The sequence below is a fragment of the Temnothorax nylanderi genome, unplaced genomic scaffold (genome assembly GCF_030848795.1).
Source record: "Temnothorax nylanderi isolate EJ_2023f unplaced genomic scaffold, tnyl_v1.0 TNYL_tig0247_pilon, whole genome shotgun sequence".
NCBI lineage: Eukaryota > Metazoa > Arthropoda > Insecta > Hymenoptera > Formicidae > Temnothorax > Temnothorax nylanderi.
In genome coordinates this window covers 117324-144568 of record NW_027249309.1, presented here as the reverse complement: position 1 = coordinate 144568, position 27245 = coordinate 117324, and the positions used below count along the sequence as shown (strand labels likewise).

The window sequence follows — 27245 nt, the reverse complement described above, 5'->3', positions numbered from 1 at the left end:
AAATTTCTAGTTACGTGAAAATTAGTATTTAGGCGAAAATGAATTAATTTCTTTTTGCAAATTGATAATTTGTAGAAATAAATTCTTTATTAAAATAATTAATAGAGTTTGTAAAAAATGAATTACTACTTATTTGAAAATTAATAATTAGTAAAAAATAATTAAAATAATTTTTTTAATAATGAATAATCAGTCTTAGGTAAAAAAAAATATATGTATATAACATTAACATAATTGTTTTTTAAAACCAAGTTTAACTGCAATAATTAAATTATATTAAACCAATTAATAATTTTTAAAATAAGTAATTTACTTGAGACTAAATATTCATTATTGAAAGAATTAATAATTATTTTCCACTAATGATTAATTTTTAAATAAGTAGATAGTAATTTATTTTTGACAAATATTAATTGTTTTAATAATAAAGAATTTATTTCTACTAATTATCAATTTACAAAAAAAATTAATATATTTTCACCTAAATACTAATTTTCACGTAACTAGAAATTTTTCTCTGACAAATTACCAATTTTTTAAGTAATGCGTAATTTACTTGTACCTAAATATTATATTTTATGTACCTAATTAGTAATTTTTTGTGACTAATTATTAATTTGCTAATTCAATAAAAATTTAATTTGTTTTCCTGCTTAACACTACAAAATGCGTGATATCAGTACAAAATTACCTTCTTCAAAAAAGGTAAAAAAAGACGCCAAGTACACGCAATGTATTTTGTAAATCCAAAAATCCAACCTAAGTGGTAGTAGCTTTATTTCTCCTTAACAAAATTATATCACAAAATTGCGTTACCTAACTCAACCTAAGTGATATGTATTTAAAAAAATATATGAAATCTTTAAATTGCGCCAATTACAAAGAGAATACATATATTGCTTTGAAAAATAATTGTTGTGCAACTACTTTTAAAAAATAAAACCCAAGTGGTACATATCTATGTGCTCCCATTCAGGGGTCTTGCTATTCCAACCCAAGTAGTAGCTTTAATTCTCCTTAACAAAATTATAATATTACAAAGAATTATTTTTGTTGCGTGTATATGGTTTCGAACTGCGCGCTTCGATGAATAACTTAACTCGTATGCGTCGCGTATAGATGTCACGATGGGCGCGCCACCACGATGGGCGCGCTATAGCGCGCGTACTGTTTTACCCCTAGATAATAGTTCCACGTCACTAGTCACACGTCTTGTTTTGCCTCGTGCATTAATAGCTTGTAACCGTTCAATTATATTTTTCATTTAAGTTCTTTAGCGTCACGTCGTGTGTAATCTTAATTAAAGTTCTTATATACTTTAAGTTTATTTTTTTACGAGAAGCTCTGCTGTTTGAGCGAAGCGTGCGCGATACAATCTTGTCGCTTCAGGTTATGGGCCCAGCACGCTTCCACTGCGCGTAAAAGATTACACCATGTCGACTTCGTCCATGCAAATGCCTCAGTTCGAGAAGCTGTCGGGTGCCGACAACTTCCCCATGTGGCGTCTTCAAATGTCGGCCTACTTGGAAGTACACGATTTGATGCAGGTGGTCGACGAATCGTACAAGAGCGAAGAACCCGGCAAGGTCGACCAGCTCGCCAGATTCAAAACGAGAGATGCGGCAGCTAAACTGGCAATTTTATCGGCTGTGGATGCTAATCAGCGTGAATATGTCAGTGCAGCGAAATCAGCGGCGGAAATGTGGGGAAGTCTGTGCCGAGTCTACGATCGAAAGAATCCGACATCGCGTACGAACGCACTCAAGGTGTATCACAGGTATTCGTACGATGGTGTATCACAGGTATTCGTACGATGGCCGGCCAATGGCGCAACACATCGCGCATGTGGACAATATGGCACAAGCATGCGTTGATGCTGGCGAGGAAATAAGTGACGAGAATTACTACGCTAAATTACTTGACGATTTGCCGGAACGGTACACACCAGTGGTTATTGCCTGGGACGTGGTTGCAACGCAGTCTCGTGACGTGCTGCGGCGTATGCTGCTGCAAGCTGAGGCCCGCATGGCCAGCGCGGACTCGAGTGATCGGGCGTTGGCGGTCAAGGACAGGACACAGGGAGCAGTGGCAGATTCGGCTAAGACTTCTGGGAAGTCAAAGAAAAATAAAAAGGCTGTCACATGTTTCAGGTGTCAACGTGTCGGGCATTATGCACGGGACTGCCAGTCAGGCAGTAAGAAGCAGGACAGTAACGCCAAGAAGCAAGATGGCGGTGCCAAGAAGCAGGACGGTGCCAAGAAGCAAAATGATGACGGCGAGAAGTCGGCTGCCGGGGGCAGTGACAATTGCTTCACAGTTGGCTCGAGAGTAGCTGTCGACAGTGATTGGATTGCTGACAGCGGTGCTACATGCCACATGACGAACGACAAGTCATGGTTTGCAGACATGGTTGACTGTTCGATGTCTCTGAACGTTGCTAATGACACACATATCGAGGCAGTAGGTCGCGGCACTGTGGCAGCTGAATGCCTGGTTGACGGCTGGTGGGAAAGAGCAAAGTTCCTTGATGTACTGTATGTACCATCGCTATCCAAGTTGCTGTTCAGCATTGGTGCCGCCGGACGGCAGGGTATAACAGCCTGCTACGATGGACAGAAACTACTATTTAAAAGAAAAGGTGAGATTAAACTGGTTGCCGATCAGCTTCCATCAAATTTGTTCGGATTACGTGTGCGTCGTCAACAGTTACAGGAGGCAAATGTGGCAGTCAGTGTACGACGCTGGCATGAGCGTCTAGGCCACGTGGGTCTGTCAACGATGCGACGAATGGTCAGGACGGGTGCGATCCCAGAACTGAAGATTCCCACCAATTATGAGCTCGTGTGCGAGAGTTGCATATATGGTAAGCACGCGAAGAAGCCGTTCAATGATGCTGATTTAAAGGCCTTCCGAAAAGGAGAGTTTATCTCGAGTGACGTGTGCGGGCCAATGCCGGTGGCCTCGTACGGCGGCCATCGCTACTTCGTCACCTTCAAGGACTACGCGACTGGTTTCCGTTTTGTCTTCTTTCTGAAGAGTAAGGACGAAGTATTCGACAAGTTTATCAACGTGTACAATCGCATTGAGACGATGCATGGCGTTTGCATCAAAATACTACGCAGCGATAATGGACTTGAATATCACAACAGCAAGTTCCGTGAGTTCTGCAGCACAAAGGGGATAGATCACCAGTTCTCGGCACCATACACGCCCGAGCAAAACGGTGCCGCGGAACGCGAAAATCGAACGCTCGTGGAGGATGGTCGCACGATGCGACTTGCGAAGAACCTGCCTATGGAGTTATGGGCGGAGTCAGTCTTGTGTTCGGCATACTTGCGTAACAGGATGCCGTCGGCTAAATATCCAGACTCATCACCGTACGAACAATGGTTCGGTTATGCTCCGAAACTTGAGCATGTACGCCCATTCGGTGCGATTGCATACGAGAAGGTCAAAGGACAGCGTACGAAGTGGCAGCCAAAGAGTGTTCGGCGCGTGCTAGTTGGTTACGAAAGCGAATCATCTAATTATCGCTTGCTTGACATGAAGACAAAGAAGATTACAGTCTCTCGAGACGTCATATTCGACGAGGATGGTCAGCCCCATGAAGATGAGGTGGTATCCAAATGGGTTCCCAAACCAGGAATTATACCTACGGCAGATGACACTGAACCGCAAGCGGAGTTGAATACACCAAATGAAGATGAGGTGGAAGCGGAGTCGAGTGCACCACGCCAAGATGAGACGGACGATAGCATGGAGTCGCGGCAGCTTCGTGACCGCTCCAGACTGAAAGAGCCTAAGCGCTATCAAGCGCACATATGTGAACTGATCGAGCCGACTTCTATGGCTGAGGCTGAGCGACGGTCAGACTGGCCAAAATGGCGTGATGCGCGGGATGTGGAACTTGCAGCTCATCGCAAAAACGGAACGTGGATCGAGTGTAGTCTACCGCCAGGCCGCAAACCAATCTCAGCGAGATGGGTGTTCAAGTACAAATTGGACAAGAATGGCAACATATCAAAGTATAAGGCTCGACTGGTTGCTCGCGGTTACAGCCAGCGTGAGGGTATCGACTATTCGGAAACGTTCGCACCGGTTGTGCGATATGACTCGGTGCGGGTATTGCTTGCATTGGCAGCAATCAATGACTGGGACATGCGTCAATTTGACATCCGAACTGCTTTTCTGTATGGTGAGCTCGACGAAGATATCTTTATGACGTTGCCTGAGGAAATGCTTGAAAGCGGTCAAGTGGTCAAGCTTATTAAGTCGCTTTATGGCCTGAAACAAAGCCCACGACAGTGGAACAAACGATTCATGCAGTTCCTAGCTAAATACAAATTCGTGGCAATTGACGCTGATCACTGCGTTTTGATTGGCTATGTAAACGGCCAATTAGTCATACTCGCGCTGTACGTTGATGACGGACTGATGCTATCAAGATCATCAGCCGCACTGGACGAAATAATTTGCGTGCTCAAGTCAGAATTCGAGGTGACACTAGAAAGTGTCGATTATTTCGTTGGTCTCGAAATTGGCCGTAACCGTGAGAAGAGAGAGATCCGCATTGGTCAGCGCGGCTACCTAACTCGTGTGGCCGAGAAATTCAAACTACTTGATGCAAAGGGGACATCAACTCCGACACAGCATGGGCTGCAGCTCGAGCGCTCGATGGCACCAGGGACCGAAGATGAACGACAGAAAATGTCAAAAGTGCCGTATCGCGAGGCGGTTGGTATGCTGATGTTCGCCGCATGTGTTAGCCGTCCGGACGTTATGTATGCGGTGTCGGTGGTTAGCCGCTACTCGGCTGACCCGGGTGCGACTCACTGGACTGCCGTCAAGAAGATAATCTGCTACCTGAGAGACACTGCAGCATATGATATCGTATATGATGGATCAAACGAAGAAGGTCTAAAAATCTACTCGGATTCTGATTATGCTGCCGACCCGGACACGCGACGATCCAGGAGTGGTTATGTGGCGACACTGGCTGGAGGCGCCGTGTCATGGTCCAGCGAGATGCAACCAGTGGTCGCTCTGTCAACGACCGAGGCCGAGTACGTGGCTGCGTGTGGGGCATCAAAGGAGGCGCTTTGGCTTCGACGGCTGCTCAAATCAGTAGGAGTGAGACTCAGCAGCGCAACCAAGATGTACCTTGATAATCAAGGCAGTATCAAGTTGATTCGGAACCCAGAGTTCCATAAGCGTACGAAGCATATCGCTGTTCGCTTCCATTTTATTCGGGAGGTTCATGAGAGCGGCGAGATCGACATCGTGTACGTACCATCATCGGAGCAGTTGGCGGATATCTTAACCAAGGCATTGCCGAAGCAGTTATTTGTACTTAACCGGAAGGGTCTACAAGTGGAACTTGAAGCGCAGAAGTCCTCAACCGGTGGGAGTGTTGCGTGTATATGGTTTCGAACTGCGCGCTTCGATGAATAACTTAACTCGTATGCGTCGCGTATAGATGTCACGATGGGCGCGCCACCACGATGGGCGCGCTATAGCGCGCGTACTGTTTTACCCCTAGATAATAGTTCCACGTCACTAGTCACACGTCTTGTTTTGCCTCGTGCATTAATAGCTTGTAACCGTTCAATTATATTTTTCATTTAAGTTCTTTAGCGTCACGTCGTGTGTAATCTTAATTAAAGTTCTTATATACTTTAAGTTTATTCTTTTACGAGAAGCTCTGCTGTTTGAGCGAAGCGTGCGCGATACAATCTTGTCGCTTCAATTTTAATCACAAATAATTAAAAAGGTAACAATAAAAAATAAAAATATTTAATTAAAATAAAATAAATATATTTTCCTTGTAAAAAAAACTTGGCGCTGCTAGACCTCTGCTAGAAATTTAATAAAGTACTCAAATTTTTGAATAAAAAACAATAAAAATAATTTAGCGAAAAATGCGATGGGAGTAAAAAAGCAGCACCAAGTTTTTTTTACAAAAAAATGTATTTATTTTATTTTAATTAAATATTTTTATTTTCTACTTATCCTTATTTCATCCTCGGTCCTTTCGTCCTCGGCACGACGTCCGCCCTCACGATCGACCCAACAGTGACGAACATTGTAACGCGACGACGATCCTCAGCTCCAATTTCGGTGGTGCGTCCCCAGCACGCCGGATGGCGCCAATTGGCAGAAATCGGAGTAGTACCGTCGCTTTTCCGTACTCGCGGGAAATTCGGACTTCGGCTCCTCCTTGGGGCAGTCGGTCTTTGTCCACCTCGCCAGGCCAGGGCGAGGGTAAAATAGAAGCGACTCCACGGGGGGGCTTCCCTTACTGTGCCGTAAGGGAGGGAGCTCTCCCCTGGTCCGAGTTCTCGTCCTGGAGCTTCCTCCGATCTATCCTGAAACCATAGCTACCGACGCCTTACAACCAGCAATACCCATAATATTTAACGCATAGGTCCATTCCACCACGCAGACGGAGGTCGGTGTTACGCACGAGCCTCAGGCTCATGTGACGGGCACACGGGGCCACGTCACAGGACATACATTTTCATTGTCATCAATATAAACATTTGTGTACGATGAAAAGCAATCATGCCTTTCCATTTATAACGACCTGTCGTTTTAAGAGTTATCGAACGCGGACTAGCTCGCCGGACCAGGGGTTCGATAGGTAGGCCCAAAGGCAGTAACCAGATTTTAATTTACACAATTAAAGATTTATTACTTAATGGAATTAATACAGAATTGATTGATTAATAACGCGGATTAATACAGTGATCATGCGCCGAGGCGCTCGCTATTACAGATTACGCATAGTTACGCGGGCTTTTATACGGACGGTTTATGCGGGCGTGATACAAGAAATTAAACGCGAAATTTTACAGACGCTTTACGCGGACGCATACGGAGTTATAGTTATACGGATTACGCGGCGATAATATAATTTATACGCGAATCTCCCGGGCGAAGGCGCCGAACGCGGTCGGGAAGATCTATCGGAATGAACGGCCGGTCAGGTTGAAGCTGGTCGGCCGGTCGGTTCTGGAAGATCTCGGGGACAAGATTGCTTGATCGAGGCCAACCTGGCTTGACCCTGCGGTTTTGCCGTCACGAACGAGAATGGTGGCGTGGCGGGAGTTCGAGCAGCGCCCAAGATCCTTTGGACGAGACCCAGATTACTAGACCTCGTTTTCTCTGCTGCTCTAGGAGTCGGAAGGTTTCTTCTCCCGGGACCAGCGGATCGGGAAGATAGATGTCTCGAGATGAAGTGATTTTTCCGGCGCGGATTCGGTATTTTATACCCCCTCGGAGCGATAGATTCGGTGGGAGTAGCCGATCTCCGGGCGAAGCACGCACCGGGCGGAGCAGCGCGGAATTACGGTTTCCGACCGCGCTCTCGCGCTTGGCGAAGATCGGCTCCCGTCGGCGCTTGTCGGAGCTCCGAGGGGATAATGATAGACCTCGGTTCGGCCGGTTCGGGTGGGGTAAACCTCAATAAATTTTTTTGGTGGGATAATTTTTTTACTATTTTTCCCGTGTTTTTTGTCAAAAATGCCTCCGAAAACCACTAACATTTCGAAGGGCCAATCATTATAGATATCGTCCCAAAACACGTTGTAACAAACATTTGGCATTACAACTTTATGAAAACAAAGTTCAGCTATCTTTAATACTTTTCAAGTTATCTTGAAAAAGGCTTACGATGGTTCACATTACCTTATAACTTCCTATAATAGATTATTTATCAGAGAATAAAAAATAAACCAGCAGCAGATTATAACAATATATTAACATATTGACGGCCGACAGTATGTTGTGAAAAACATCGTGTGTCGGCGAAATTTTGGTATCAAAGAGTATGTTGTTTAAGACGTAATTTTACCTTACCAGCTACTAACAATAAGTACTAATCTTTAGTATGGCGTTATCTGTTTACAAATAATATGTATGTTTATTATGGTTTGTAATAATTATTAATATGCTGTTATATTGTGTGGAAGATGAAGATGGAGATGGTGTAAAATGTGCAGGAGATTGTTGTGGAGATGATTGTAAAATGTGCGGAAGGCTGTTGTTGAGATGATGTAAAATGTGCAGGAGACTGTTGTGAAGATGATGTAAAATATTGGGGAGGCTGCATTAAATATTTGGCACAAATACTTTGGTTTTAACATAGTGTTGGTCGATGGGCGAAAAACTTTTGATTGTCGCAGCCATTAAGGAAAACAAAATGTCTATAGGATGAGAAGCTTGTTCCTTTTTTCCACTAAATATTTTATTAGAGTCATAGATGCACTTTCTTAGATTGCATTATGGGATGTCTGTTTTTTTTTTATGAATAAGCATCTTCTTGGGATTCGATTGAGATTTGTAATCCTTTGTATCGTCATTATTTTGAAATAAAGTGGTGGTTTCTGAATGTTCCTGAGAGTCTCTTTCTACATAAATCTCTTTACATGAATCTCCTTCTTCTTCGTCGGAATTTTTTCAATAAATGTTAATTGCAATCTATCCTAATTTAAAAATTCATTCAAAAATGACATCTGGTCTTGAAATTTCCATTTTGTTATTTTTATAGCTGTTTGTCCACTCTTTGTTTTCTACTTGCTCAAATGTTTTCGGAGATCTCAAAGATTCCCAGCGTGCTTTTGCATCTACAAATGAAAGAAATATGATATTATGATATGAAAGAAATAAGATGTTACTTCATGCATTAATATATAACATTTTTTTATATTTTTATAACATTTTAAATTATTTATTATTACTGATATTGTTACTATTAGTTACTTACTACTTATTATGTTATTATGTAATAATAATAGCAACACAATAGTAAACAAAAAATTGTTCTACAATATATGTAAATAATTCTATTATACAATATATGTATATAATTCTATTTATATAATTTTTAAATAATATTTTTTTATTGTTTCATATATGTTCATATATCTTAGTAACTGTATAGAGGCTCAGTATATAAAATATTTGAATTGATTAGGCAATAAGAGCCAAGCGTGGTTACAATCGCTAAAATTTATTACATGTCAAAGTACATCACGATTAAAGTGTCAACTACAATATTACGTACGTTTCGACCCTTTTTTGGGTCATCTTCAGCGCGTTGTCTATATGTTACGGGCAAAGTCCGCATGGTGTGCAGTGTCGGCATTGCCCGGGCAATGTCAGCATTGCACAACGCGACTGGGCAAAGTAGTTTATTAGCGGACATTGCCCGGTTTGATGTGGGCAAAGTTAACACTGCCCATCCAGCGATGGCAATGTCAGCAACGATTATCACATTGCGGACTTTGCTCGGTTCCAAGTGGGCAATATCGACAATGCCAAATCTCTGTGGGCTAAGCTGCGCTAAATGTCCGTCTATTTAGCGCAGCTTAGTCCATGGAGATTTAGCATTGTCGACATTGCCCGCGGAGTCCGTAGTAGTCTAGGTTTCTCAATTTTTGGGACAGATATTTATGTAATAAAATTATTAGGTGCAAATTTAACAGTATTTATTAGAATATAGGGTAATTGTATAGATGGGGGGATCACCTTGGATGACCTTGATATTTTAGTATGTTGTCAAGGTCACCCTCCTGAGTGACCTTTAGAAGGTTTCAGCCCGCGCTCGTTATTCGTTAAAAAGTTATTAACAAAAAAAGTTTGGAAAATATAGCAGCTATTTTGAGTATTGAAAGGCATAAATGACTAATATATATGTCGAAATAGTTCACACATACACTTTTTTTTTGGTTTAGTTTTTGTTTAGTTTTGTTTAGTTTAGTGACGCGCTTTAAACAGTTAAATACTACCTACATAGGTTAGATGACGCGCTTTAACAGTATATAACTGTTTAAAGCGCGTCACTAATCCACATAGGTCAGATGACGCGCTTTAACAGTATTTAACTGTTTAAAGCGCGTCACTAAACTAAACAAAACTAAACAAAAACTAAACAAAAAAAGTAGCCCACGGAAATTTAGCATTGTCGACATTGCCCACTTGGAACCGAGCAAAGTCCGCAATGTGATAATCGTTGCTGACATTGCCATCGCTGGATGGGCAATGTTAACTTTGCCCACATCAAACCGGGCAATGTCCGCTAATAAACTACTTTGCCCAGTCGCGTTGTGCAATGCTGACATTGCCCGGACAATGCCAACACTGCACACCATGCAGACTTTGCCCGTAACATATACATTACATAAAACTATATCTACATGGGACCTTCCTTTTCCGTAAGCCTCTTAGCGAATCAGTTACTCTTAACAGTCGTTTGAGCAGATGCACACTCCGAAGCCTCCCCAGGTATCTTAGTGTGTAATTTCCTGGTTTGAGCGCCAGGAAACTCGTTTGCAGAGTATTTCGTCATGGTTCGATTGAAAAGACACCTGTATAGATACTCAGTGTGACAACTACCCCAGGATTGTATATATATAACACGTTATGAGATACGTAACGCTACTTACAATAGTGCAGTCATTAGTTACATCGCAATTATTCTCCTTATACGACTGTCCGTGCAAGCAATGGAACGGACTGTGTCTCGTCGACGTTTAGACGATACTGACACATCAGTTCTTACAATATCATTGCTGTACACGGAGGGGGAAATATGACGAACGAGAACGACAATGTGTTTATATTTTCGCAAGACCTTCAATAACATTTATATACAGATCTGGTAAATTCTCCGTGTCCGTTTGCAAATTTATGCCGTTCGTTTGTTTTTTAATGAAGATCATTTCAGATATTAATTTTTTATTGAGAAGCCGTTCTTTATCTAAGATCTTCACATCATTCCAAACAAAATCGTGGTTACATTTCACCCTATGGTCCGTCACCACCGAATGACTACTACCACTCCTTCTTTGTGAGCTTGCATAATAGAATGAATAAAAAATTCGACCACCTAGTTTTCAAATATTTAAATCAACATAAAAACATCAGACCGATAAAATATTTTTGCAGTTTTCCATCGGGACATCAATTCTCTATAGACGATAAGGAGTTGAAATACTCGTTTAATTCTCTCAAATCAGATAATTTTCCTAACAAAGAAATTGAGATTAACGTGGATCCGGAATCCTTCACTACAACACAGGCGACATTAACGCAACTCAATGCAAAATGGTTCGTCTACCTGTCATCCACAACTATCCCAGAGGATATTCAGGGTTTACTGCAGCTCGGCGAAAATTTCAGTCTTCCAGTCTCAAATACTGAAAAGGTAACGGTAGAATTCCTCAAAAATATAGAGAACAACGTGAAAAAATTCCCTGTTAGAATGCAGGTTAATTTACGAAATCGATTTTCGAACATGGTAAACAATCTACCGAAGTATTCGACGGGTAAAGATGCACGCAGTAATTTAGTGAAGCAATTGTCCATCACAACAAAAATTTTTTTAGAAAATAACCCGAATTTGATATTAACGAGGGCAGACAAGGGTAACGTTACGGTAGCGCTTGATAGGAACAAATACGTCGACAGCATCGAGGACTTACTAAAAGATACCGAAACATACAAAATCGTTGCAAAAGATCCCACGAAAAAACTAACATCGCGCGTTCGTGAATTGTTGTCGAGATGGAAGAGGTCTGAATTTATAACGAGTTCGGAATACAAACGTCTGTACTGTAGTGACGGAATTTTACCGAGAGCCTATGGCCTGCCTAAAATTCACAAAAAAAATTGCCCATTTAGAATAATAGTATCGTCGATAGATAGCCCTTTATATAACTTAGCGGCATATCTCCATAAAGTAATGCACAACAGCTTTCCGAAGGGGCAGAGTTATACGGCAAATAGCTTTGAATTAGTTAAAAAACTGTCCAACGTTGATTTTGAAGAGGGTTATACACTAATATCATTAGATGTTGTTTCCCTTTTTACTAACGTACCTATCGAGATCGTGCTTGAAAGCATCTCATCAAGGTGGAGTTACATATCCGCGAATTACAAGATCCCGAAATCTGAGTTCCTTCTTGCAGTCAGACTGGTACTAGAATCAACGTTTTTTATTTTCAATGGGGTAATCTACCAGCAGACTTTTGGCTCACCTATGGGCTCACCGTTATCTCCCATAGTGGCTGACATTACAATGCAGGACCTTGAAATGAAAGCGCTGGAAATATTAGATTTTGTCCCTCCGTTTTACTGTAGATATGTCGACGATATTGCGATGGCAGTGCCTTCCACTAGTTGTGCTCACACGTTGGAGATTTTCAACTCATTCCATCCTAGACTGCAGTTCACTATGGAGGTCAGTGTGGATGACAGGTTGAATTTTTTGGAGGTCACTATCATACGCTCTAAAAACCGCCTGATATTTGATTGGTTTTATAAGTCCACGTTTTCTGGGAGATATTTGAACTTCTTATCACAACATGCTCTTTGCCAGAAGAAAGGCACGGTCATTAGCCTAACGGACAGAGTCTTTAGATTGTCACACCCTGAATTTCATCAAAAAAACTTGGAATCAATAGTTCGTATTTTAATAAAGAATTGCTACCCTTTAGATTTTATTTTTAAAGTGATGTACGAACGCGTTAACCCTTAAATGCCACACCTCTCAAGAATCTCGTAAATGACACATGGGGTCTAAAAGACCCCAGCATGAAAAATGTCTCCTTACTTATTGATTTTTTGATATTTAGTTATGAAAATTATTTTCAATGTTGTTCAAGGCTTAGAAAAGAGAATAAAATGCTTATATTGTTAAAATTTCAATTTCAACATAGTATAAAAAATTAAGATCGTCAACAGTTAAAATATTGGCTCCAAAATAAAAAAAAATAAAAAATAATAAATAAATAAATATGAGCTCCATTTTTGGCGGGAACATTTGAAAATATATCATTCTAAAGGGTCTGGGGTCCGCTGGACCCCGGGTGGCATTTAAGGGTTAAGTACCTTTTTGCAAACCTCCATGTAATTGCAAAAGAGAAGACTGTTGATAGAGATCCATTTTTCGTGATACCATATGTCCCCACAATAACAGAAAAATATAGAAGCATTACGAGAGATCTTAAAGTAAAGTTAGCGTATGTGAGCATAAATAAATTAAACAAATTTATTAAAGTACATAAGGATGTTCTTCCTGATTCTTCGGCTAGGAACGTAGTATACAAGATTAACTGTAAAAACTGTGATGCATCCTATGTTGGACAGACAGGTAGACAACTGCATACGAGAATAAAAGAGCATGAATCTCACATAAGGAGGAGTGGTAGTAGTCATTCGGTGGTGACGGACCATAGGGTGGAATGTAACCACGATTTTGTTTGGAATGATGTGAAGATCTTAGATAAAGAACGGCTTCTCAATAAAAGATTAATATCTGAAATGATCTACATTAAAAAACAAACGAACGGCATAAATTTGCAAACGGACACGGAGAATTTACCAGATCTGTATATAAATGTTATTGAAGGTCTTGCGAAAATATAAACACATTGTCGTTCTCGTTCGTCATATTTCCCCCTCCGTGTACAGCAATGATATTGTAAGAACTGATGTGTCAGTATCGTCTAAACGTCGACGAGACACAGTCCGTTCCATTGCTTGCACGGACAGTCGTATAAGGAGAATAATTGCGATGTAACTAATGACTGCACTATTGTAAGTAGCGTTACGTATCTCATAACGTGTTATATATATACAATCCTGGGGTAGTTGTCACTCTGAGTATCTATACAGGTGTCTTTTCAATCGAACCATGACGAAATACTCTGCAAACAAGTTTCCTGGCGCTCAAACCAGGAAATTACACACTAAGATACCTGGGGAGGCTTCGGAGTGTGCATCTGCCTAAACGACTGTTAGGAGTAACTGATTCGCTAAGAGGCTTACGGAAAAGGAAGGTCCCATGTAGATATAGTTTTATGTAATGTATAGACAACGCGCTGAGGATGACCCAAAAAAAGGGTCGAAACGTACGTAATATTGTAGTTAACACTTTAATCATGATGTACTTTGACATGTAATAAATTTTAGCGATTGTAACCACGCTTGGCTCTTATTGCCTAATCAATTCAAATATTTCATATATCTTGTTGAGGAATAATATACGCTTTATCACGCTTTATGTGATAATGTGTTCTGTCATGTTCTTGTCATGTTGTAATCACGCGGATACCTGTCGAATCACGTGTAAGTTCGAGACGGTCTTGTCTAGTGCGTAACGCGTGATTTCAAATACCGTTTGGTACTGTCGATTCTTGCGTTCTCCTCTTATCCCACACAGAACATAATATCTAATAGATATCTAATGGATCTTCAATGTATACACATGATATCTGCGAGATATCTATTGGACATTTCATAGATATCCAATACGAGATCTAATAGATATCCATAGGATATCCATAGGAATATCCATTAAATATCCATAACATATCCAGTGGATATTTATATGGATAACTATTGGATGTCTACTGGATATTGATTAGATATTTGCGTGGATATTCATTAGATACTTTTTATTTCTATATACGTCCATTATATACAAATAGAACCCCATAAAACACAAACGTTGAATCAACATTTCAAAAATATTATTTCTTTAGATTTAAAAAAGGAGCCGGGTCGGATGTCGCGATTTTACTTCGCCGGGGACCTGCTTATATTTGCTCCCAACAGAAATTTACTTACGAGTTAGTCTTATCATTATGCGCCACTTAGCGGCGTCGTCACGAACTAGTAAATATTTGTGGTAGACATGTGGTAGATACTTGGTGGACATGGATATGTATATCACATGGCTATCTAATGGATATCTGATAGATATTTTGTGGACATGGATATATGTGGATAACACGTGGATATCTAATGAATATCCCTGCTAGTTATTTGAGAGATATGAATTTTTTGTACATCTATTAGATATATATCTCTCTCTATCAGATATCCATAGTAGATACGGACATCATATGGATATGTAGATATCCAATGGATATCTATTATCTATTAGATATTTTGTTCTGTGTGGGAGGTGATTCTGTCATATTCCCACGAAAGAAAGAATTGTGGAGTCCACAAGACGTAACAGTAAAAACGCAGATAGCAAGGAGAATTAAAAAAGAATTATTTTTAAATTTTCGATTTATGAAGTAAATTATTTTTACGTATCATTTCTGTTCTAAAATGACTCTTAAGAGTTTAAAAGAAATTCATTTTTATGTCACCATTTCTGAGTTCTTCTTCAGATATAAAAAAAATATTTTTTTTATTCTATAAGAATTCGCAATAATTTCGAAAAAATAATGCTTAGATACTATTCCAGTGGAGCTTTACCTGAGCGCTATTTTGTATCTGAAAAAGAATAAGAAAGAATCCTTCATGATTTATCCAAAAAAGATTTATCAAAAATTTTTTGATCCAGTTTCTGTATCATTAAGAACATAATGTATTGGGTGTACAACTTAATTCGGTCCGTTTTTTGCTTGAAAAACGTATTTATTTGAACGATAAAATGAATTAATACCTTATTCAAAGTACTGTCCATCGCTAGCCACTACTTTTTCCCATCTTTCTGGCAATTTATGGATTCCGTCGCGGGAGAAGCGTTCATCTTTTGAAGCCAAGAATGAATCGAGCCAATTTTTGATACCCTGTTCTGAAGTGAAGCGTATTCCAGTCAAAGCGTTCTGCATCGATCGAAACAAATGGTAGTCGGAAGGGGCAAGGTCTGGGATATAAGGCGGGTGAGCCAGAACTTCCCATCCGATATTTTCCAAATAGTTTTTAACCGGAACAGCAACATGAGGCCGAGCGTTGTCATGGTGAAAGATTATGGATTCGTGTCTGGTCACATATTCTGGACGTTTTTCGGCTATAGCTCGCTTTAAACGGATCAATTGTTGCCTGTAGAAGTCTCCCGTGATGGTTTGACCAGGTTTTAGCAGCTCATAGTGGATCACACCCTTCTGATCCTACCAAATACAGAGCATTACCTTGGCACCATGGATATTCGGTTTCGGCGTTGATGTTCCCGGTTGGCCGGGCTTTACATACGATTTTTTGCGTTTCGGGTTGTCGTAGTGAATCCATTTTTCGTCCCCGGTAATGATTCGATGCAGAAAAGACTTCTTTTTGTACCGTTCAAGCAACATTTCGGACATGCAAAATCGTCGTTCGATATCTCTCGGTTTCAATTCATATGGGACCCAATTTCCTTGCTTTTGGATGTATCCCGCGGCTTTGAGTCGTTTCGAAATAGCTTGTTGAGTAACTTCCAATGTTTTTGCGAGCTCTTTTTGCGTTTGACACGAATCTTGATCGAGTAATGTTTTTAATTCTTCATCTTTAAACTTTTTCGGTTGACCCGAACGCTCTTTGTCGTCAACACTAAAATCACCACTTATAAATCGTCGAAACCATTCTCTGCAAGATTTATCCGATGGTGCAGATTCACCATACACTTCCACAAGCATTCGATGCGCTTCAGCTGCACTTTTCTTCCAATTGAAACAGAAAATCAAAACTTCCCGCAAATGGTGCTTATTTGGAACGAAACTCGACATTTTCAACGCAGTAAAAATTAAACTTGTTGTGCAAAACTCAAAGGCTTGTAAACAATATTTGGTTGACAGATGTTGACACTTCACGATACAGCAAAAATCAGCTGTCGCCGTCAACCATTTATAGCACCTAGAGCCATCTTTTGAAAACGGACCGAACTAAGTTGTACACCCAATATTAGTGTATCTTGCTATCTCTGCACTGTATGATATCTCGGAGATATCACGAAAAATATTACGGCCAAGTGTCTCACCTCTTATCCTAGCGCGTGAGGATTTTGCTTACAAGAAGATATTGGCACATGTAGCCGCGTCGCGGCAGCGCACGTTACTAGTGCTTGCAGTCTTTTTGAAATATCAAAAAGGAATTCTTTTTTAATTTATTTCGAACAAATTAGACGAATTTATAAAGAATTTGAAAAGGTGAATCTTTTCTGAGACATAAGGATTATTTGTGCTATCTGGGGTAAATCATTTATTTTGTAGTGTTGGGGAGAGTTGAGAAGGAGAAAGAGGAACTTAAGATTGATCTACGAGTTTCTCGCATGGAGATATCCAATTTGCGGCAGCAAGTTGAAGAAGCAAAGAAGAAAGAAAAGAATCTTAGGCAGGCTATACAACGGGCAGATATAGATATCGGACATCGGAAGAAGGATATTGATAACGTTATGAATGAACGTGATATACTCGGTACACAATTGGTCCGAAGAAATGATGAACTTGGCCTCCAATACGGCAGAATAAAGGTTTGATTTTTACACCTGTCACAGAGAGATTGTTGTTGCTTTTGTTTGTTTTTGTCTTCAAAATATAACACATTTGTTTATCTTTAATTATCTCGGAATTTGTTCATGTTTTAAGTACTTGATTAAAATCTATTTAATTCAATAAGTAACGCTAAAATTCAATATTTAACTAATGATCGGCGCGCAGTAGGTTGGAAAAATTATATATGTATATATATATATATATATATATATATATATATAATCAATGTATATATATATATACAGAAACTAATATAAGGCTGTCAAAGATCTAAGCTTGGATCGTATGGCTTTTGATTCTAATTTGATTGTTTAACTAATGAGTTTGGAATAATTCTGAAATTTAAATTTGCCTATAATAAATAAAAAAAAGTAAAAAATATATATTGTTGCGCTCGCCGAGTCCGCGTTCGCGTCTCACCGCTCGCACTCTCACTCACTCGCGGTCAATGAGGCGACACAATGTTGAAATTAAAAGACTCGTTTATTAGAACAAAAACGGATAGAACAGAGAATCGAGCCGTCACGTTCGCTCGGAGACGGAAGCTCAGAACAAACAACAACAAATCGTAGTTAATCGATAAATCAATAAACAGCTGGTCGTCAGGGACGATCTTCGACTTCCGTTCGTCTAACGGGTGTCTCAGCGCGGGCGCAACAATATGTTTAATAGGTCAATCGCTAGAGAGAGTAATAAGACTTATTACACCAAAAAGTTTAATGCAATTCGAATTTACTACATCTGATCTAGATAGCATTTCTCTTCTGGAATATACATATATATTTATATGCCATAGGTCTTGAATAGAACATTACAATGTGGAGAAATACAGTATAATCAAAGATTGGAAGATATTCGACTGCTCAAGTTCGAAGTGAAGAGACTTAGAACCGAGAAAATGTTATTCGCAAAGAATATTTTAAATGTTAGCGACTTACGCCAAGAAGTTTTTCATCTAAATCGCGACCTGACAAAAGAAAAGCTGAAAGTCACCGCACTCGAGGAAGAAATTCAAACTCCATTGAATATACATAGGTGGCAAAAACTTGAGGTAAGTTTATTTTAAAAAAATTGGAATTTATGGATCTGTCGCTTAGAAAATAAAGTATATTAATTTATAGGCCAGCCATATTAGACATCGAACCTTCCAATTAATCTTCCTAGGTTGCAACCACTATGAATCGTTTTAATTTGAGGTGCTATAAGTGGGATTTATTTTGCTTCGCAAAATTAACGGGGAATTAAAAGTTATTAACAATATTATCAACAAAAAATGCGATTTTTTTTATTTTTTCTCAAATATCTCGAAAACTAAGTAAGATAGGATAACTAACTATACATAAATTTTTTGTAGAGCAAAAATTATCTACAATAATGATTTAAACAACATTTATCGTCAAGTCAGTCGTGTTCCAAAAAAGAACGCTTGTATTTTTTTCGTACGACGAACGCTGATTTTTTTATTGACGCGCAAAGTTATCCAATATTGCTCACAGGTCGGATAACGCTTAATTTTGTGCGTCAATAAAAAAATCAGCGTTCGTCATACGAAAAAAATACAAGAGTTCTTTTTTATTGCAAATTTTGTCTGCAACAAGATGCATGTGATAAAATTCGCCTCAAATGAATTTTAAGGCCTGAAAACAGCGAAAAACTAAGACTATTCCAAAAAGTCAAAATTTTTTGCTTACATAGCTACAAACTAAAGAAAAATGGTCTAAAAAATCGGTTGCACCATGAAAAGTATTCTTTGTAGTTCTCAGATAATGTGTGATTTTTAATTCTATTTTAAATGACGGAAAAAAATCATCGGCGCAACATAAAAAAAACGACGAAATCGAGGGTTTTCAGGATCCGAGTCTCGGAGTTTGACGGCGTGTGCAAGCTAAACGATTGACTTGACGATAAATGTTGTTCAGATTATTATTGTAGATAATTTTACGCTCTACAAAAAAGGTACGTATAGTTAGTTACCCTATCTTGCTTAGTTTTCGAGATATTTGAGAAAAAATATAAAAGATCGCGTTTTTTGTTGATAATATTGATAATAACTTTTTATTCCCCGTTAATTTTGCAAAGCAAAATAAATCCTACTTATAGTACCTCAAATCAAAGCGATTCATGGTGGTCGCAATCTAGGAAGATTAATTGGAAGGTTAAATTGACTAAATTTGTCTAATATGACTAGCCTATTATGAATTTTTTAGTTTCCTATGGCATATTTCAAATTTTATATAACTAAGCTTTTTGGTAAACAAAAATATATAATTTAAATAGACAATAATAAAGTTGATTAAAGAATATCATAATACAATGTAATTTTATAGTAATTTTTAAGAGACAGGTGTAATAAGGTAGACTTATGCAATACTTACTATAATTTTTCTACTATTTATCTGACAAGGAAACCTACGGAAGTGTCCCCCTCCGATTTTGATAAGCTTTTAATAAGTTTAGTTGTTCTTTAGATGAAAATAAGAGACACGTATTTTTTTATACATGCCCATACGCGTTTTTAGGGGGTAAAACATCCCTTTGAAAAAAATCAGTTCTTCTCTTTCGGGCCGAATAGCTCCGAAACTATAAAAGATAAAAAAATTTTTTAAAAAGTTGAATAGTTTGAAGAGTTTAAAACAAAATTTTTTTATTTTTATTTTTTATTAAGAATAAACAAATTAAAATAAAAAAAATTATTTTGTTATTATTCTAAAGTGCTCTTCAAGCCATTCAACTTTTGTTTAAAAAATTTTGTTCTATCTTTTATAGTTTCGGAGATATTCGGCCCGAAAGAGAAAAACCGATTTTTTTTTAAGGGTGTTTTACCGCCTAAACACGCGTATGGATACGTATAAAAAAATACCTGTTCCTTATTTTTATCCAGAGAATAGTAACATACTAAAAGCTCATCAAAATCAGAGAGGGCCACTTCCGTGGGTTTCCTTGTAAGATTAAAAAGTCAAATTGATTCTGAAAGTAGGTAAAATAATACCTCTGACACATCCAATTAAAAAAAAAATTAATGCTTCACAAAATGGCAATAACTAGTAATTGAATTAGTAAATGAAAAATTAAAAATTTCTAACTGTTAGAGTCAGAAATGATTTTTGATGGTGGTAATATAAGTGAATCGTTTGCTTCTGTTTATAGTATATGTTAGTGCTGGTCTACAACCTTGTTTTAAAGGGTATTTAAGCCGGCTCTAAGCCGGCTCTAAGCCGGCTCTAAGCCGGCTCTAAGCCGTAAGAAATTGACCAATCACAGTCGAGTATTCTCCTCACAATCGTGTGAGGGTCACTGTGATTGATCAATTTCGTACGGCTTAGAGCTTAAATACCCTTTAAAGCAAGGTTGTGGACCAGCACTTATGTAAACAAATGATTATTTTACACTCTTACTTTAATATTTACAAAAGATATTCTCTATACTCTTCTTCCATTATAGCTCATACTTTTATATTTCAAAATGGCAATTTTTATGAAGCTATCTATGTCAGAATTAAATATTTTTATATGCTAATTTCATACTTTGTTTTTAATTTTTATACTCAAGTGTTTTAGCAAGAAATGTTTTAGCAAAAAAATCAGTATTCATAATATTCATATTCATCATATTACGTCTAAATTCCGAGACTTTTTTGTCTTTGTTCGGGCTACGCTCCCTGTATTCACTCATGCCGCTCGCCGGTTTTGGAATTCTGTACTCGCTACTGTTTTTCTTCCGATTATTCACTGATCGCATGCTCGTCGAAGTAAACCTGCGTGATTTTCCCTTTCTCACCTCTTCTGATGTATTGCTTTATGTGGCTCTACGAGTCTTAAGTTCAATTCGTTCGAAATAAAGCGGCAGTACACATCGCAATTCGTGATCTCTTATTCTTCTGCCTAACCAGGAGTCATTCCGACGGCTCACATAAATCCGTGGATCCTCTATTCATATCCTCAATCAAAAACATTTCTGGTCCTTCGAGCCGGATTCGCGGAGTTTGCTAATCTCGTCCCAAGTCAACGCGATTATAAAATGTTATGCCGAACAATTCGCCTACGCTCTATATCGTCGTTATAACGATCTCGACCCGCGAGCTCCGAGTGCGACATTCGCGAGTACCGTTGTGTGACGCCTCGACGATTGTTTTGTGGTTATGGGAGTTCAATCCACAACACTTATTTCGTATCAAATCGTTTATTGAATGTTCGTACAATTGCGAGGTCTCGGCCTCGTTCGTTGACTTGTAAAAGATCTCGGTCTTCTTTTCGCTCACGCCAGGACTCGGCCTGTATATATATGCTCGAGAACTCGGTCTCGATATTACTAAGGATGATCGCGATCTTATTGTGACGAAGTCAAAGTTCGTTCTGCGCTGTCGCTGCGCATCGCTGTATATATATTACTATGATCGTGTACGCACGAACCTTGCGGATTGGCTCGCACCATCGAATGCTATCTAATCCACGAATGATCACGCTCGAAAAATAACACGCGGAATTCGGCGGTCTCGAGCGTTGAGATCAAAGGCGCGACGCGCTCGTGTTTGTCGATCGTTTAACTGTCTCGCTCGGCGAGATTGTCTGTGGGACCACGTTTACGTCGCAACAACGATATTCGAGAACGTGAACGTGCGCTAGTTCTGTTTAGATCCAATCGAGTCTCACGAAAATGGCCCCCGTCGACAACTTCATAGCTCGTTAGTATGATCTTTTTGGTTCTCCCCGCTGTTGAAAATCTGCATAAACTAGGCCCCTCGAAGCCGACTCGCGGTGCCGTGCAGAGTCGCAGAGGCGGTCTCAAAGCTAACTGGGAGAAATTTCAACTGCATCATGACTACTTGATTAAAGCCCGTAATGCCGAGATCGAGATGCTCCCGTACTTCGCCGACGATCTTTACGCAACGTGTGAAGAGAAATTCCTTGATGTGAACAGTACCATGATTGATCTGTTGGAAAGTATCGATCGCATGAATCAGAATACAACTGCCAATGAAGCCCTTCTGAACTCATCTGCTGGATTTCACTCTCGACGATTACCTTGAATCGAATTGCCGAAATTCTCTGGCGACTACGCTCAATGGAGTCACTTCCGAGATCTCTTCACGCCTTCGGCGGGCTCGTTCGTTCGTAATTATGCATCGTGTCTCGTTCTCGAGATCACTAAAAGATTACTAGGTAGATGTTTAGAGTTAGACCTAGGTTCTGTTCTTAATATAAGCACGCTTTATATAAGCACACTTTTATATTGGTACACACGCCTGTATACAAATGTTTATCTAAATATACTTTTTCTAAGTTAATATTGCCTCTGCAAACGTATTGTTCTTCTTGACAATAGGGCGATTATAAAATCTGTCAAAAACCATTGACTTTTTCGACCATCCCGCTAGACTCTTGATAACACTGCTAAGTCCACTTCTTTCTTAAAAACAGCGGACGTGGCCGCGTGTCGAATACTACAATGCGGGCCATAAGCTCCGCCGATGCCACATTTCCCTAAAAAGAGAATTCCCGAATCCACCTACTGATTGTGTCTTTCGACGCTGCTTTGAACGGTTTTCTGGTTGTGATAAACAGCAAATCGATCGATCCTCGGAGGTTTTTTGTAACAACTAAATATTTAAACAAAACAATTTCCGTCGCCAGTAAATAATTCAAAAATAAGTCGTTTTATTTCGACCCCACTGGCCAATTGATACAAGAATTGCACGACGTTTCGACCGAATTTCGGTCCTTATCAAGTGCGTTTTTACTCAAGCTACATCGATCCGCATAACCAAATCTAATTGCATCGTTGACGTGGTGTCCTAGCGACGTCAAGACAAACGCAAAAAATTCTTATGCGCTCCAAAACAAACAGTGGTACATGAAATCGAAACATCACCAGCCATATCAAGCCACAAACGTCGTTTTATTTCGACCCTACGTCCGAACGGTAAGGCGGTCAAAGTCGAACTAAAGTTGTCAACGCAATCCGCTGATAGACAACAGTGCTCTGAACTGCCTTACCGTTCGGACGTAGGGTCGAAATAAAACGACGTTTGTGTCTTGATATGGCTGGTGATGTTTCGATTTCATGTACCACTGTTTGTTTTGGAGCGCATAAGAATTTTTTGCGTTTGTCTTGACGTCGCTAGGACACCACGTCAACGATGCAATTAGATTTGGTTATGCGGATCGATGTAGCTTGAGTAAAAACGCACTTGATAAGGACCGGAATTCGGTCGAAACGTCGTGCAATTCTTGTATCAATTGGCCAGTGGGGTCGAAATAAAACGACTTATAACTAAATATTTCTCGAGAGTAACGGTTACACAAAGTTTCGGATTTTCTCTGAATGTCGGTAAAGTCAGCAATGGTTGAAAGGACCCTGGCCACTTTGTTTTTATTTTGTCTGGAATCTCTATTTCATATCCATTGCTTATTTCTCGAATGTTACTGATTTTTATAAGAGATAAAGTCTGCTTTCTATGTGTTGTCACTATTGCCAGAAGAACAACTAATTTATCTGTAAGATCCTGCAAACTAAGGTTTTCTAATGGATATAACTTCTCTAATTCTTTCAGTACAGGCTCTAGATCATAAATTCTTTGATATTTAGCCTTTGTTGGCTTTTCATTAAACATGCCTGTTAAAAATCTTGAAATTATGGGTTTTTTCCCCCCTCTATCACCGCAAATCAATGACAGTGCCGATCTACATGTGTTTAAAGTTCCATAGAACGCACCAGTTTTATATTTTACAGTCAGCCAATCAATTACTTGACTGATTTGTGGAGCGAACATATCGAAGTTTTTTGCTACGCTAAACTTAGCCCAATCTTCTAAGGATTTCGAGTATTGTTTAAAAGTTGATTGAGTTACTGAGTTTAAAAGTAATTCTACTGCGTCTTCATTGATGTTTAGCCTTCGGAAGTTTTGCCGGGCAATCTCCCGGCCACTAAAATTATTTTCCCTGCTAATGGATGATAAATTTTTCTACAAGCAGAGAGTCAAAGATTTTGATTAGGCTCAAAATATAATGGTTATGATACCAGCATTGATTTCCATAAGGGAAACCAAGGCTGTGATTTCCAGTAGAGTACGATTAAGACACCTTGAGCTTGATCCACTTGTATTTTTCTTAATACTCTCAATATTAAAGCAAATGGGGGGAACGCATAAAAGTCGTACGTCCATTTATCGTAAACGCGTCAACACAGAAGGCCTCGGGATCACGGTGCCACAAACAAAATTTTTCACATTTTTTGTTGTTCCTTGCTGCAAACAGGTCAATTCAGGTACTCCGAATCTTCGTACCACGGCTTGGAAAGCCCAAGGCGTCAACTCTCACTCCGTGTCAATATTGATGATTCTAGATCCTTGGTCGGCCTCAACATTTTCTTTTGACGCTATGTATTGGGTGTACAACTTAGTTCGGTCCGTTTTTAAAAGATGGCTCTAGGTGCTATAAATGGTTGACGGCGACAGCTGATTTTTGCTGTATCGTGAAGTGTCAACATCTGTCAACCAAATATTGTTTACAAGCCTTTGAGTTTTGCACAACAAGTTTAATTTTTACTGCGTTGAAAATGTCGAGTTTCGTTCCAAATAAGCACCATTTGCGGGAAGTTTTGATTTTCTGTTTCAATTGGAAGAAAAGTGCAGCTGAAGCGCATCGAATGCTTGTGGAAGTGTATGGTGAATCTGCACCATCGGATAAATCTTGCAGAGAATGGTTTCGACGATTTATAAGTGGTGATTTTAGTGTTGACGACAAAGAGCGTTCGGGTCAACCGAAAAAGTTTAAAGATGAAGAATTAAAAACATTACTCGATCAAGATTCGTGTCAAACGCAAAAAGAGCTCGCAAAAACATTGGAAGTTACTCAACAAGCTATTTCGAAACGACTCAAAGCCGCGGGATACATCCAAAAGCAAGGAAATTGGGTCCCATATGAATTGAAACCGAGAGATATCGAACGACGATTTTGCATGTCCGAAATGTTGCTTGAACGGTACAAAAAGAAGTCTTTTCTGCATCGAATCATTACCGGGGACGAAAAATGGATTCACTACGACAACCCGAAACGCAAAAAATCGTATGTAAAGCCCGGCCAACCGGGAACATCAACGCCGAAACCGAATATCCATGGTGCCAAGGTAATGCTCTGTATTTGGTAGGATCAGAAGGGTGTGATCCACTATGAGCTGCTAAAACCTGGTCAAACCATCACGGGAGACTTCTACAGGCAACAATTGATCCGTTTAAAGCGAGCTATAGCCGAAAAACGTCCAGAATATGTGACCAGACACGAATCCATAATCTTTCACCATGACAACGCTCGGCCTCATGTTGCTGTTCCGGTTAAAAACTATTTGGAAAATATCGGATGGGAAGTTCTGGCTCACCCGCCTTATATCCCAGACCTTGCCCCTTCCGACTACCATTTGTTTCGATCGATGCAGAACGCTTTGACTGGAATACGCTTCACTTCAGAACAGGGTATCAAAAATTGGCTCGATTCATTCTTGGCTTCAAAAGATGAACGCTTCTCCCGCGACGGAATCCATAAATTGCCAGAAAGATGGGAAAAAGTAGTGGCTAGCGATGGACAGTACTTTGAATAAGGTATTAATTCATTTTATCGTTCAAATAAATACGTTTTTCAAGCAAAAAACGGACCGAATTAAGTTGTACACCCAATATGATGCTGTGATCCATAGGCTGCGTCGCTCGCAACATTGCCAGATTTTCCTGGTTATACTGTTGAGATGTGGGTATTGGATGCCTCCCATTTGATTAATATACGCCACAGTCGTAGTGTTATCAATTCGTAACAATATCTTACAGTCGTATTTTGTTGCTGCAAAATATCGTAATGCGTAAAAGACCGCTAGGGTAGAAGTACCGGTTTTGGCCACTGCACCGGTTATGGCCACCACGAACACTTTCGAGGATTTTTCGTGTCTACACATAGTCAGTGACTGTTCAAAGCTGTCATTTTTCGAGACGTTATATATTTAAGCAGCATTCAAGGTGGAAACAACGTGCATTTGTAATTGTTTTTTTATTATACTTAATAAAATAGTGTACGTTGTGACAAGAAGGATACGAATATTCCAATCGTTACGTCAGCCGAGAAGACGTCGAGGTAAGATGTGCAACATTTTTAGGTTACGTAATTGTATAATAGCGCCCGGGAAGTTTACATATCGGTAGTGCAACATTTCTCTAAGAGGTTCAAAGTGTTCAAAAGCGAAAATACTAAAAATATTCATATTAATAACGATGGCCATAATCGGTACATTAAATTATCCCTTTGCCCCAGTTTTGGCCATCCTATTAAAACTGGTGCTTACTTGTCAAAATTAGATATTATACAAGGTCTGTTTTTTATAACTGAACTGGCTGCATTAGTTCAAAGTTTTTTTTCCTTCCACACAATGTAGAGGGAGAAAAATATATTCTCTAAACTAATGCAGCTAGTTCAGCTATAAAGAACAGACCTATCGTAGCATAATATTTAATGTTTTTACTTTATTTAATGATTCCTGGTGGTAATTGAAATTTATTTGCGATTCTAGGCTACAATGCCGCCACAAAAAAAATCAACACAAAAGAAAAAAGAGCCAGTGAAGAAAAGAAAATTTTTTACATACTCTCTGCAGTAAGTGCAAAATGCTTTGGATGCTATACACAGTGGGACTCCTGTTTCACTAGCAAGTAAAATGTTTGATGTTCCACGTACAACATTGAGACGGAAGATTGAAAGCTTTGTGCCAGAAACATTGGGACACACGGGCCCTTATAGCACTGTATGTGTATCGAAACATTGATTCAAGTGCATGGCCATAAGTGGGGCAGTAGGAAGCCACAACCGGTACACGCATGGCCAAAACTAGTGAAAATGCACTTAACTTCTTTTCTCTCGTTTTTTATTGTCTTGGAGTCATTTTAACATTTTTACGATAAAAAAAACGAAAATATATCCCTCTAAATTGGACAATATATAT

At 39.3% G+C, this 27245-nt stretch overlaps 1 protein-coding gene across 1 annotated transcript in view; it reads left to right on the top strand.

The window, feature by feature from the left end:
- Window positions 1-27245, top strand: part of LOC139779876 (cilia- and flagella-associated protein 58) — a gene marked incomplete at its 5' end in the record, with an annotated part of 247623 nt that overhangs the window by 130690 nt on the left and 89688 nt on the right. Inside the window, 2 exons of the mRNA XM_071718355.1 lie at window positions 16986-17245; window positions 18064-18318. Coding sequence (XP_071574456.1) covers window positions 16986-17245; window positions 18064-18318 — 515 coding nt within the window. The remainder of the gene's footprint in view (window positions 1-16985; window positions 17246-18063; window positions 18319-27245) is intronic.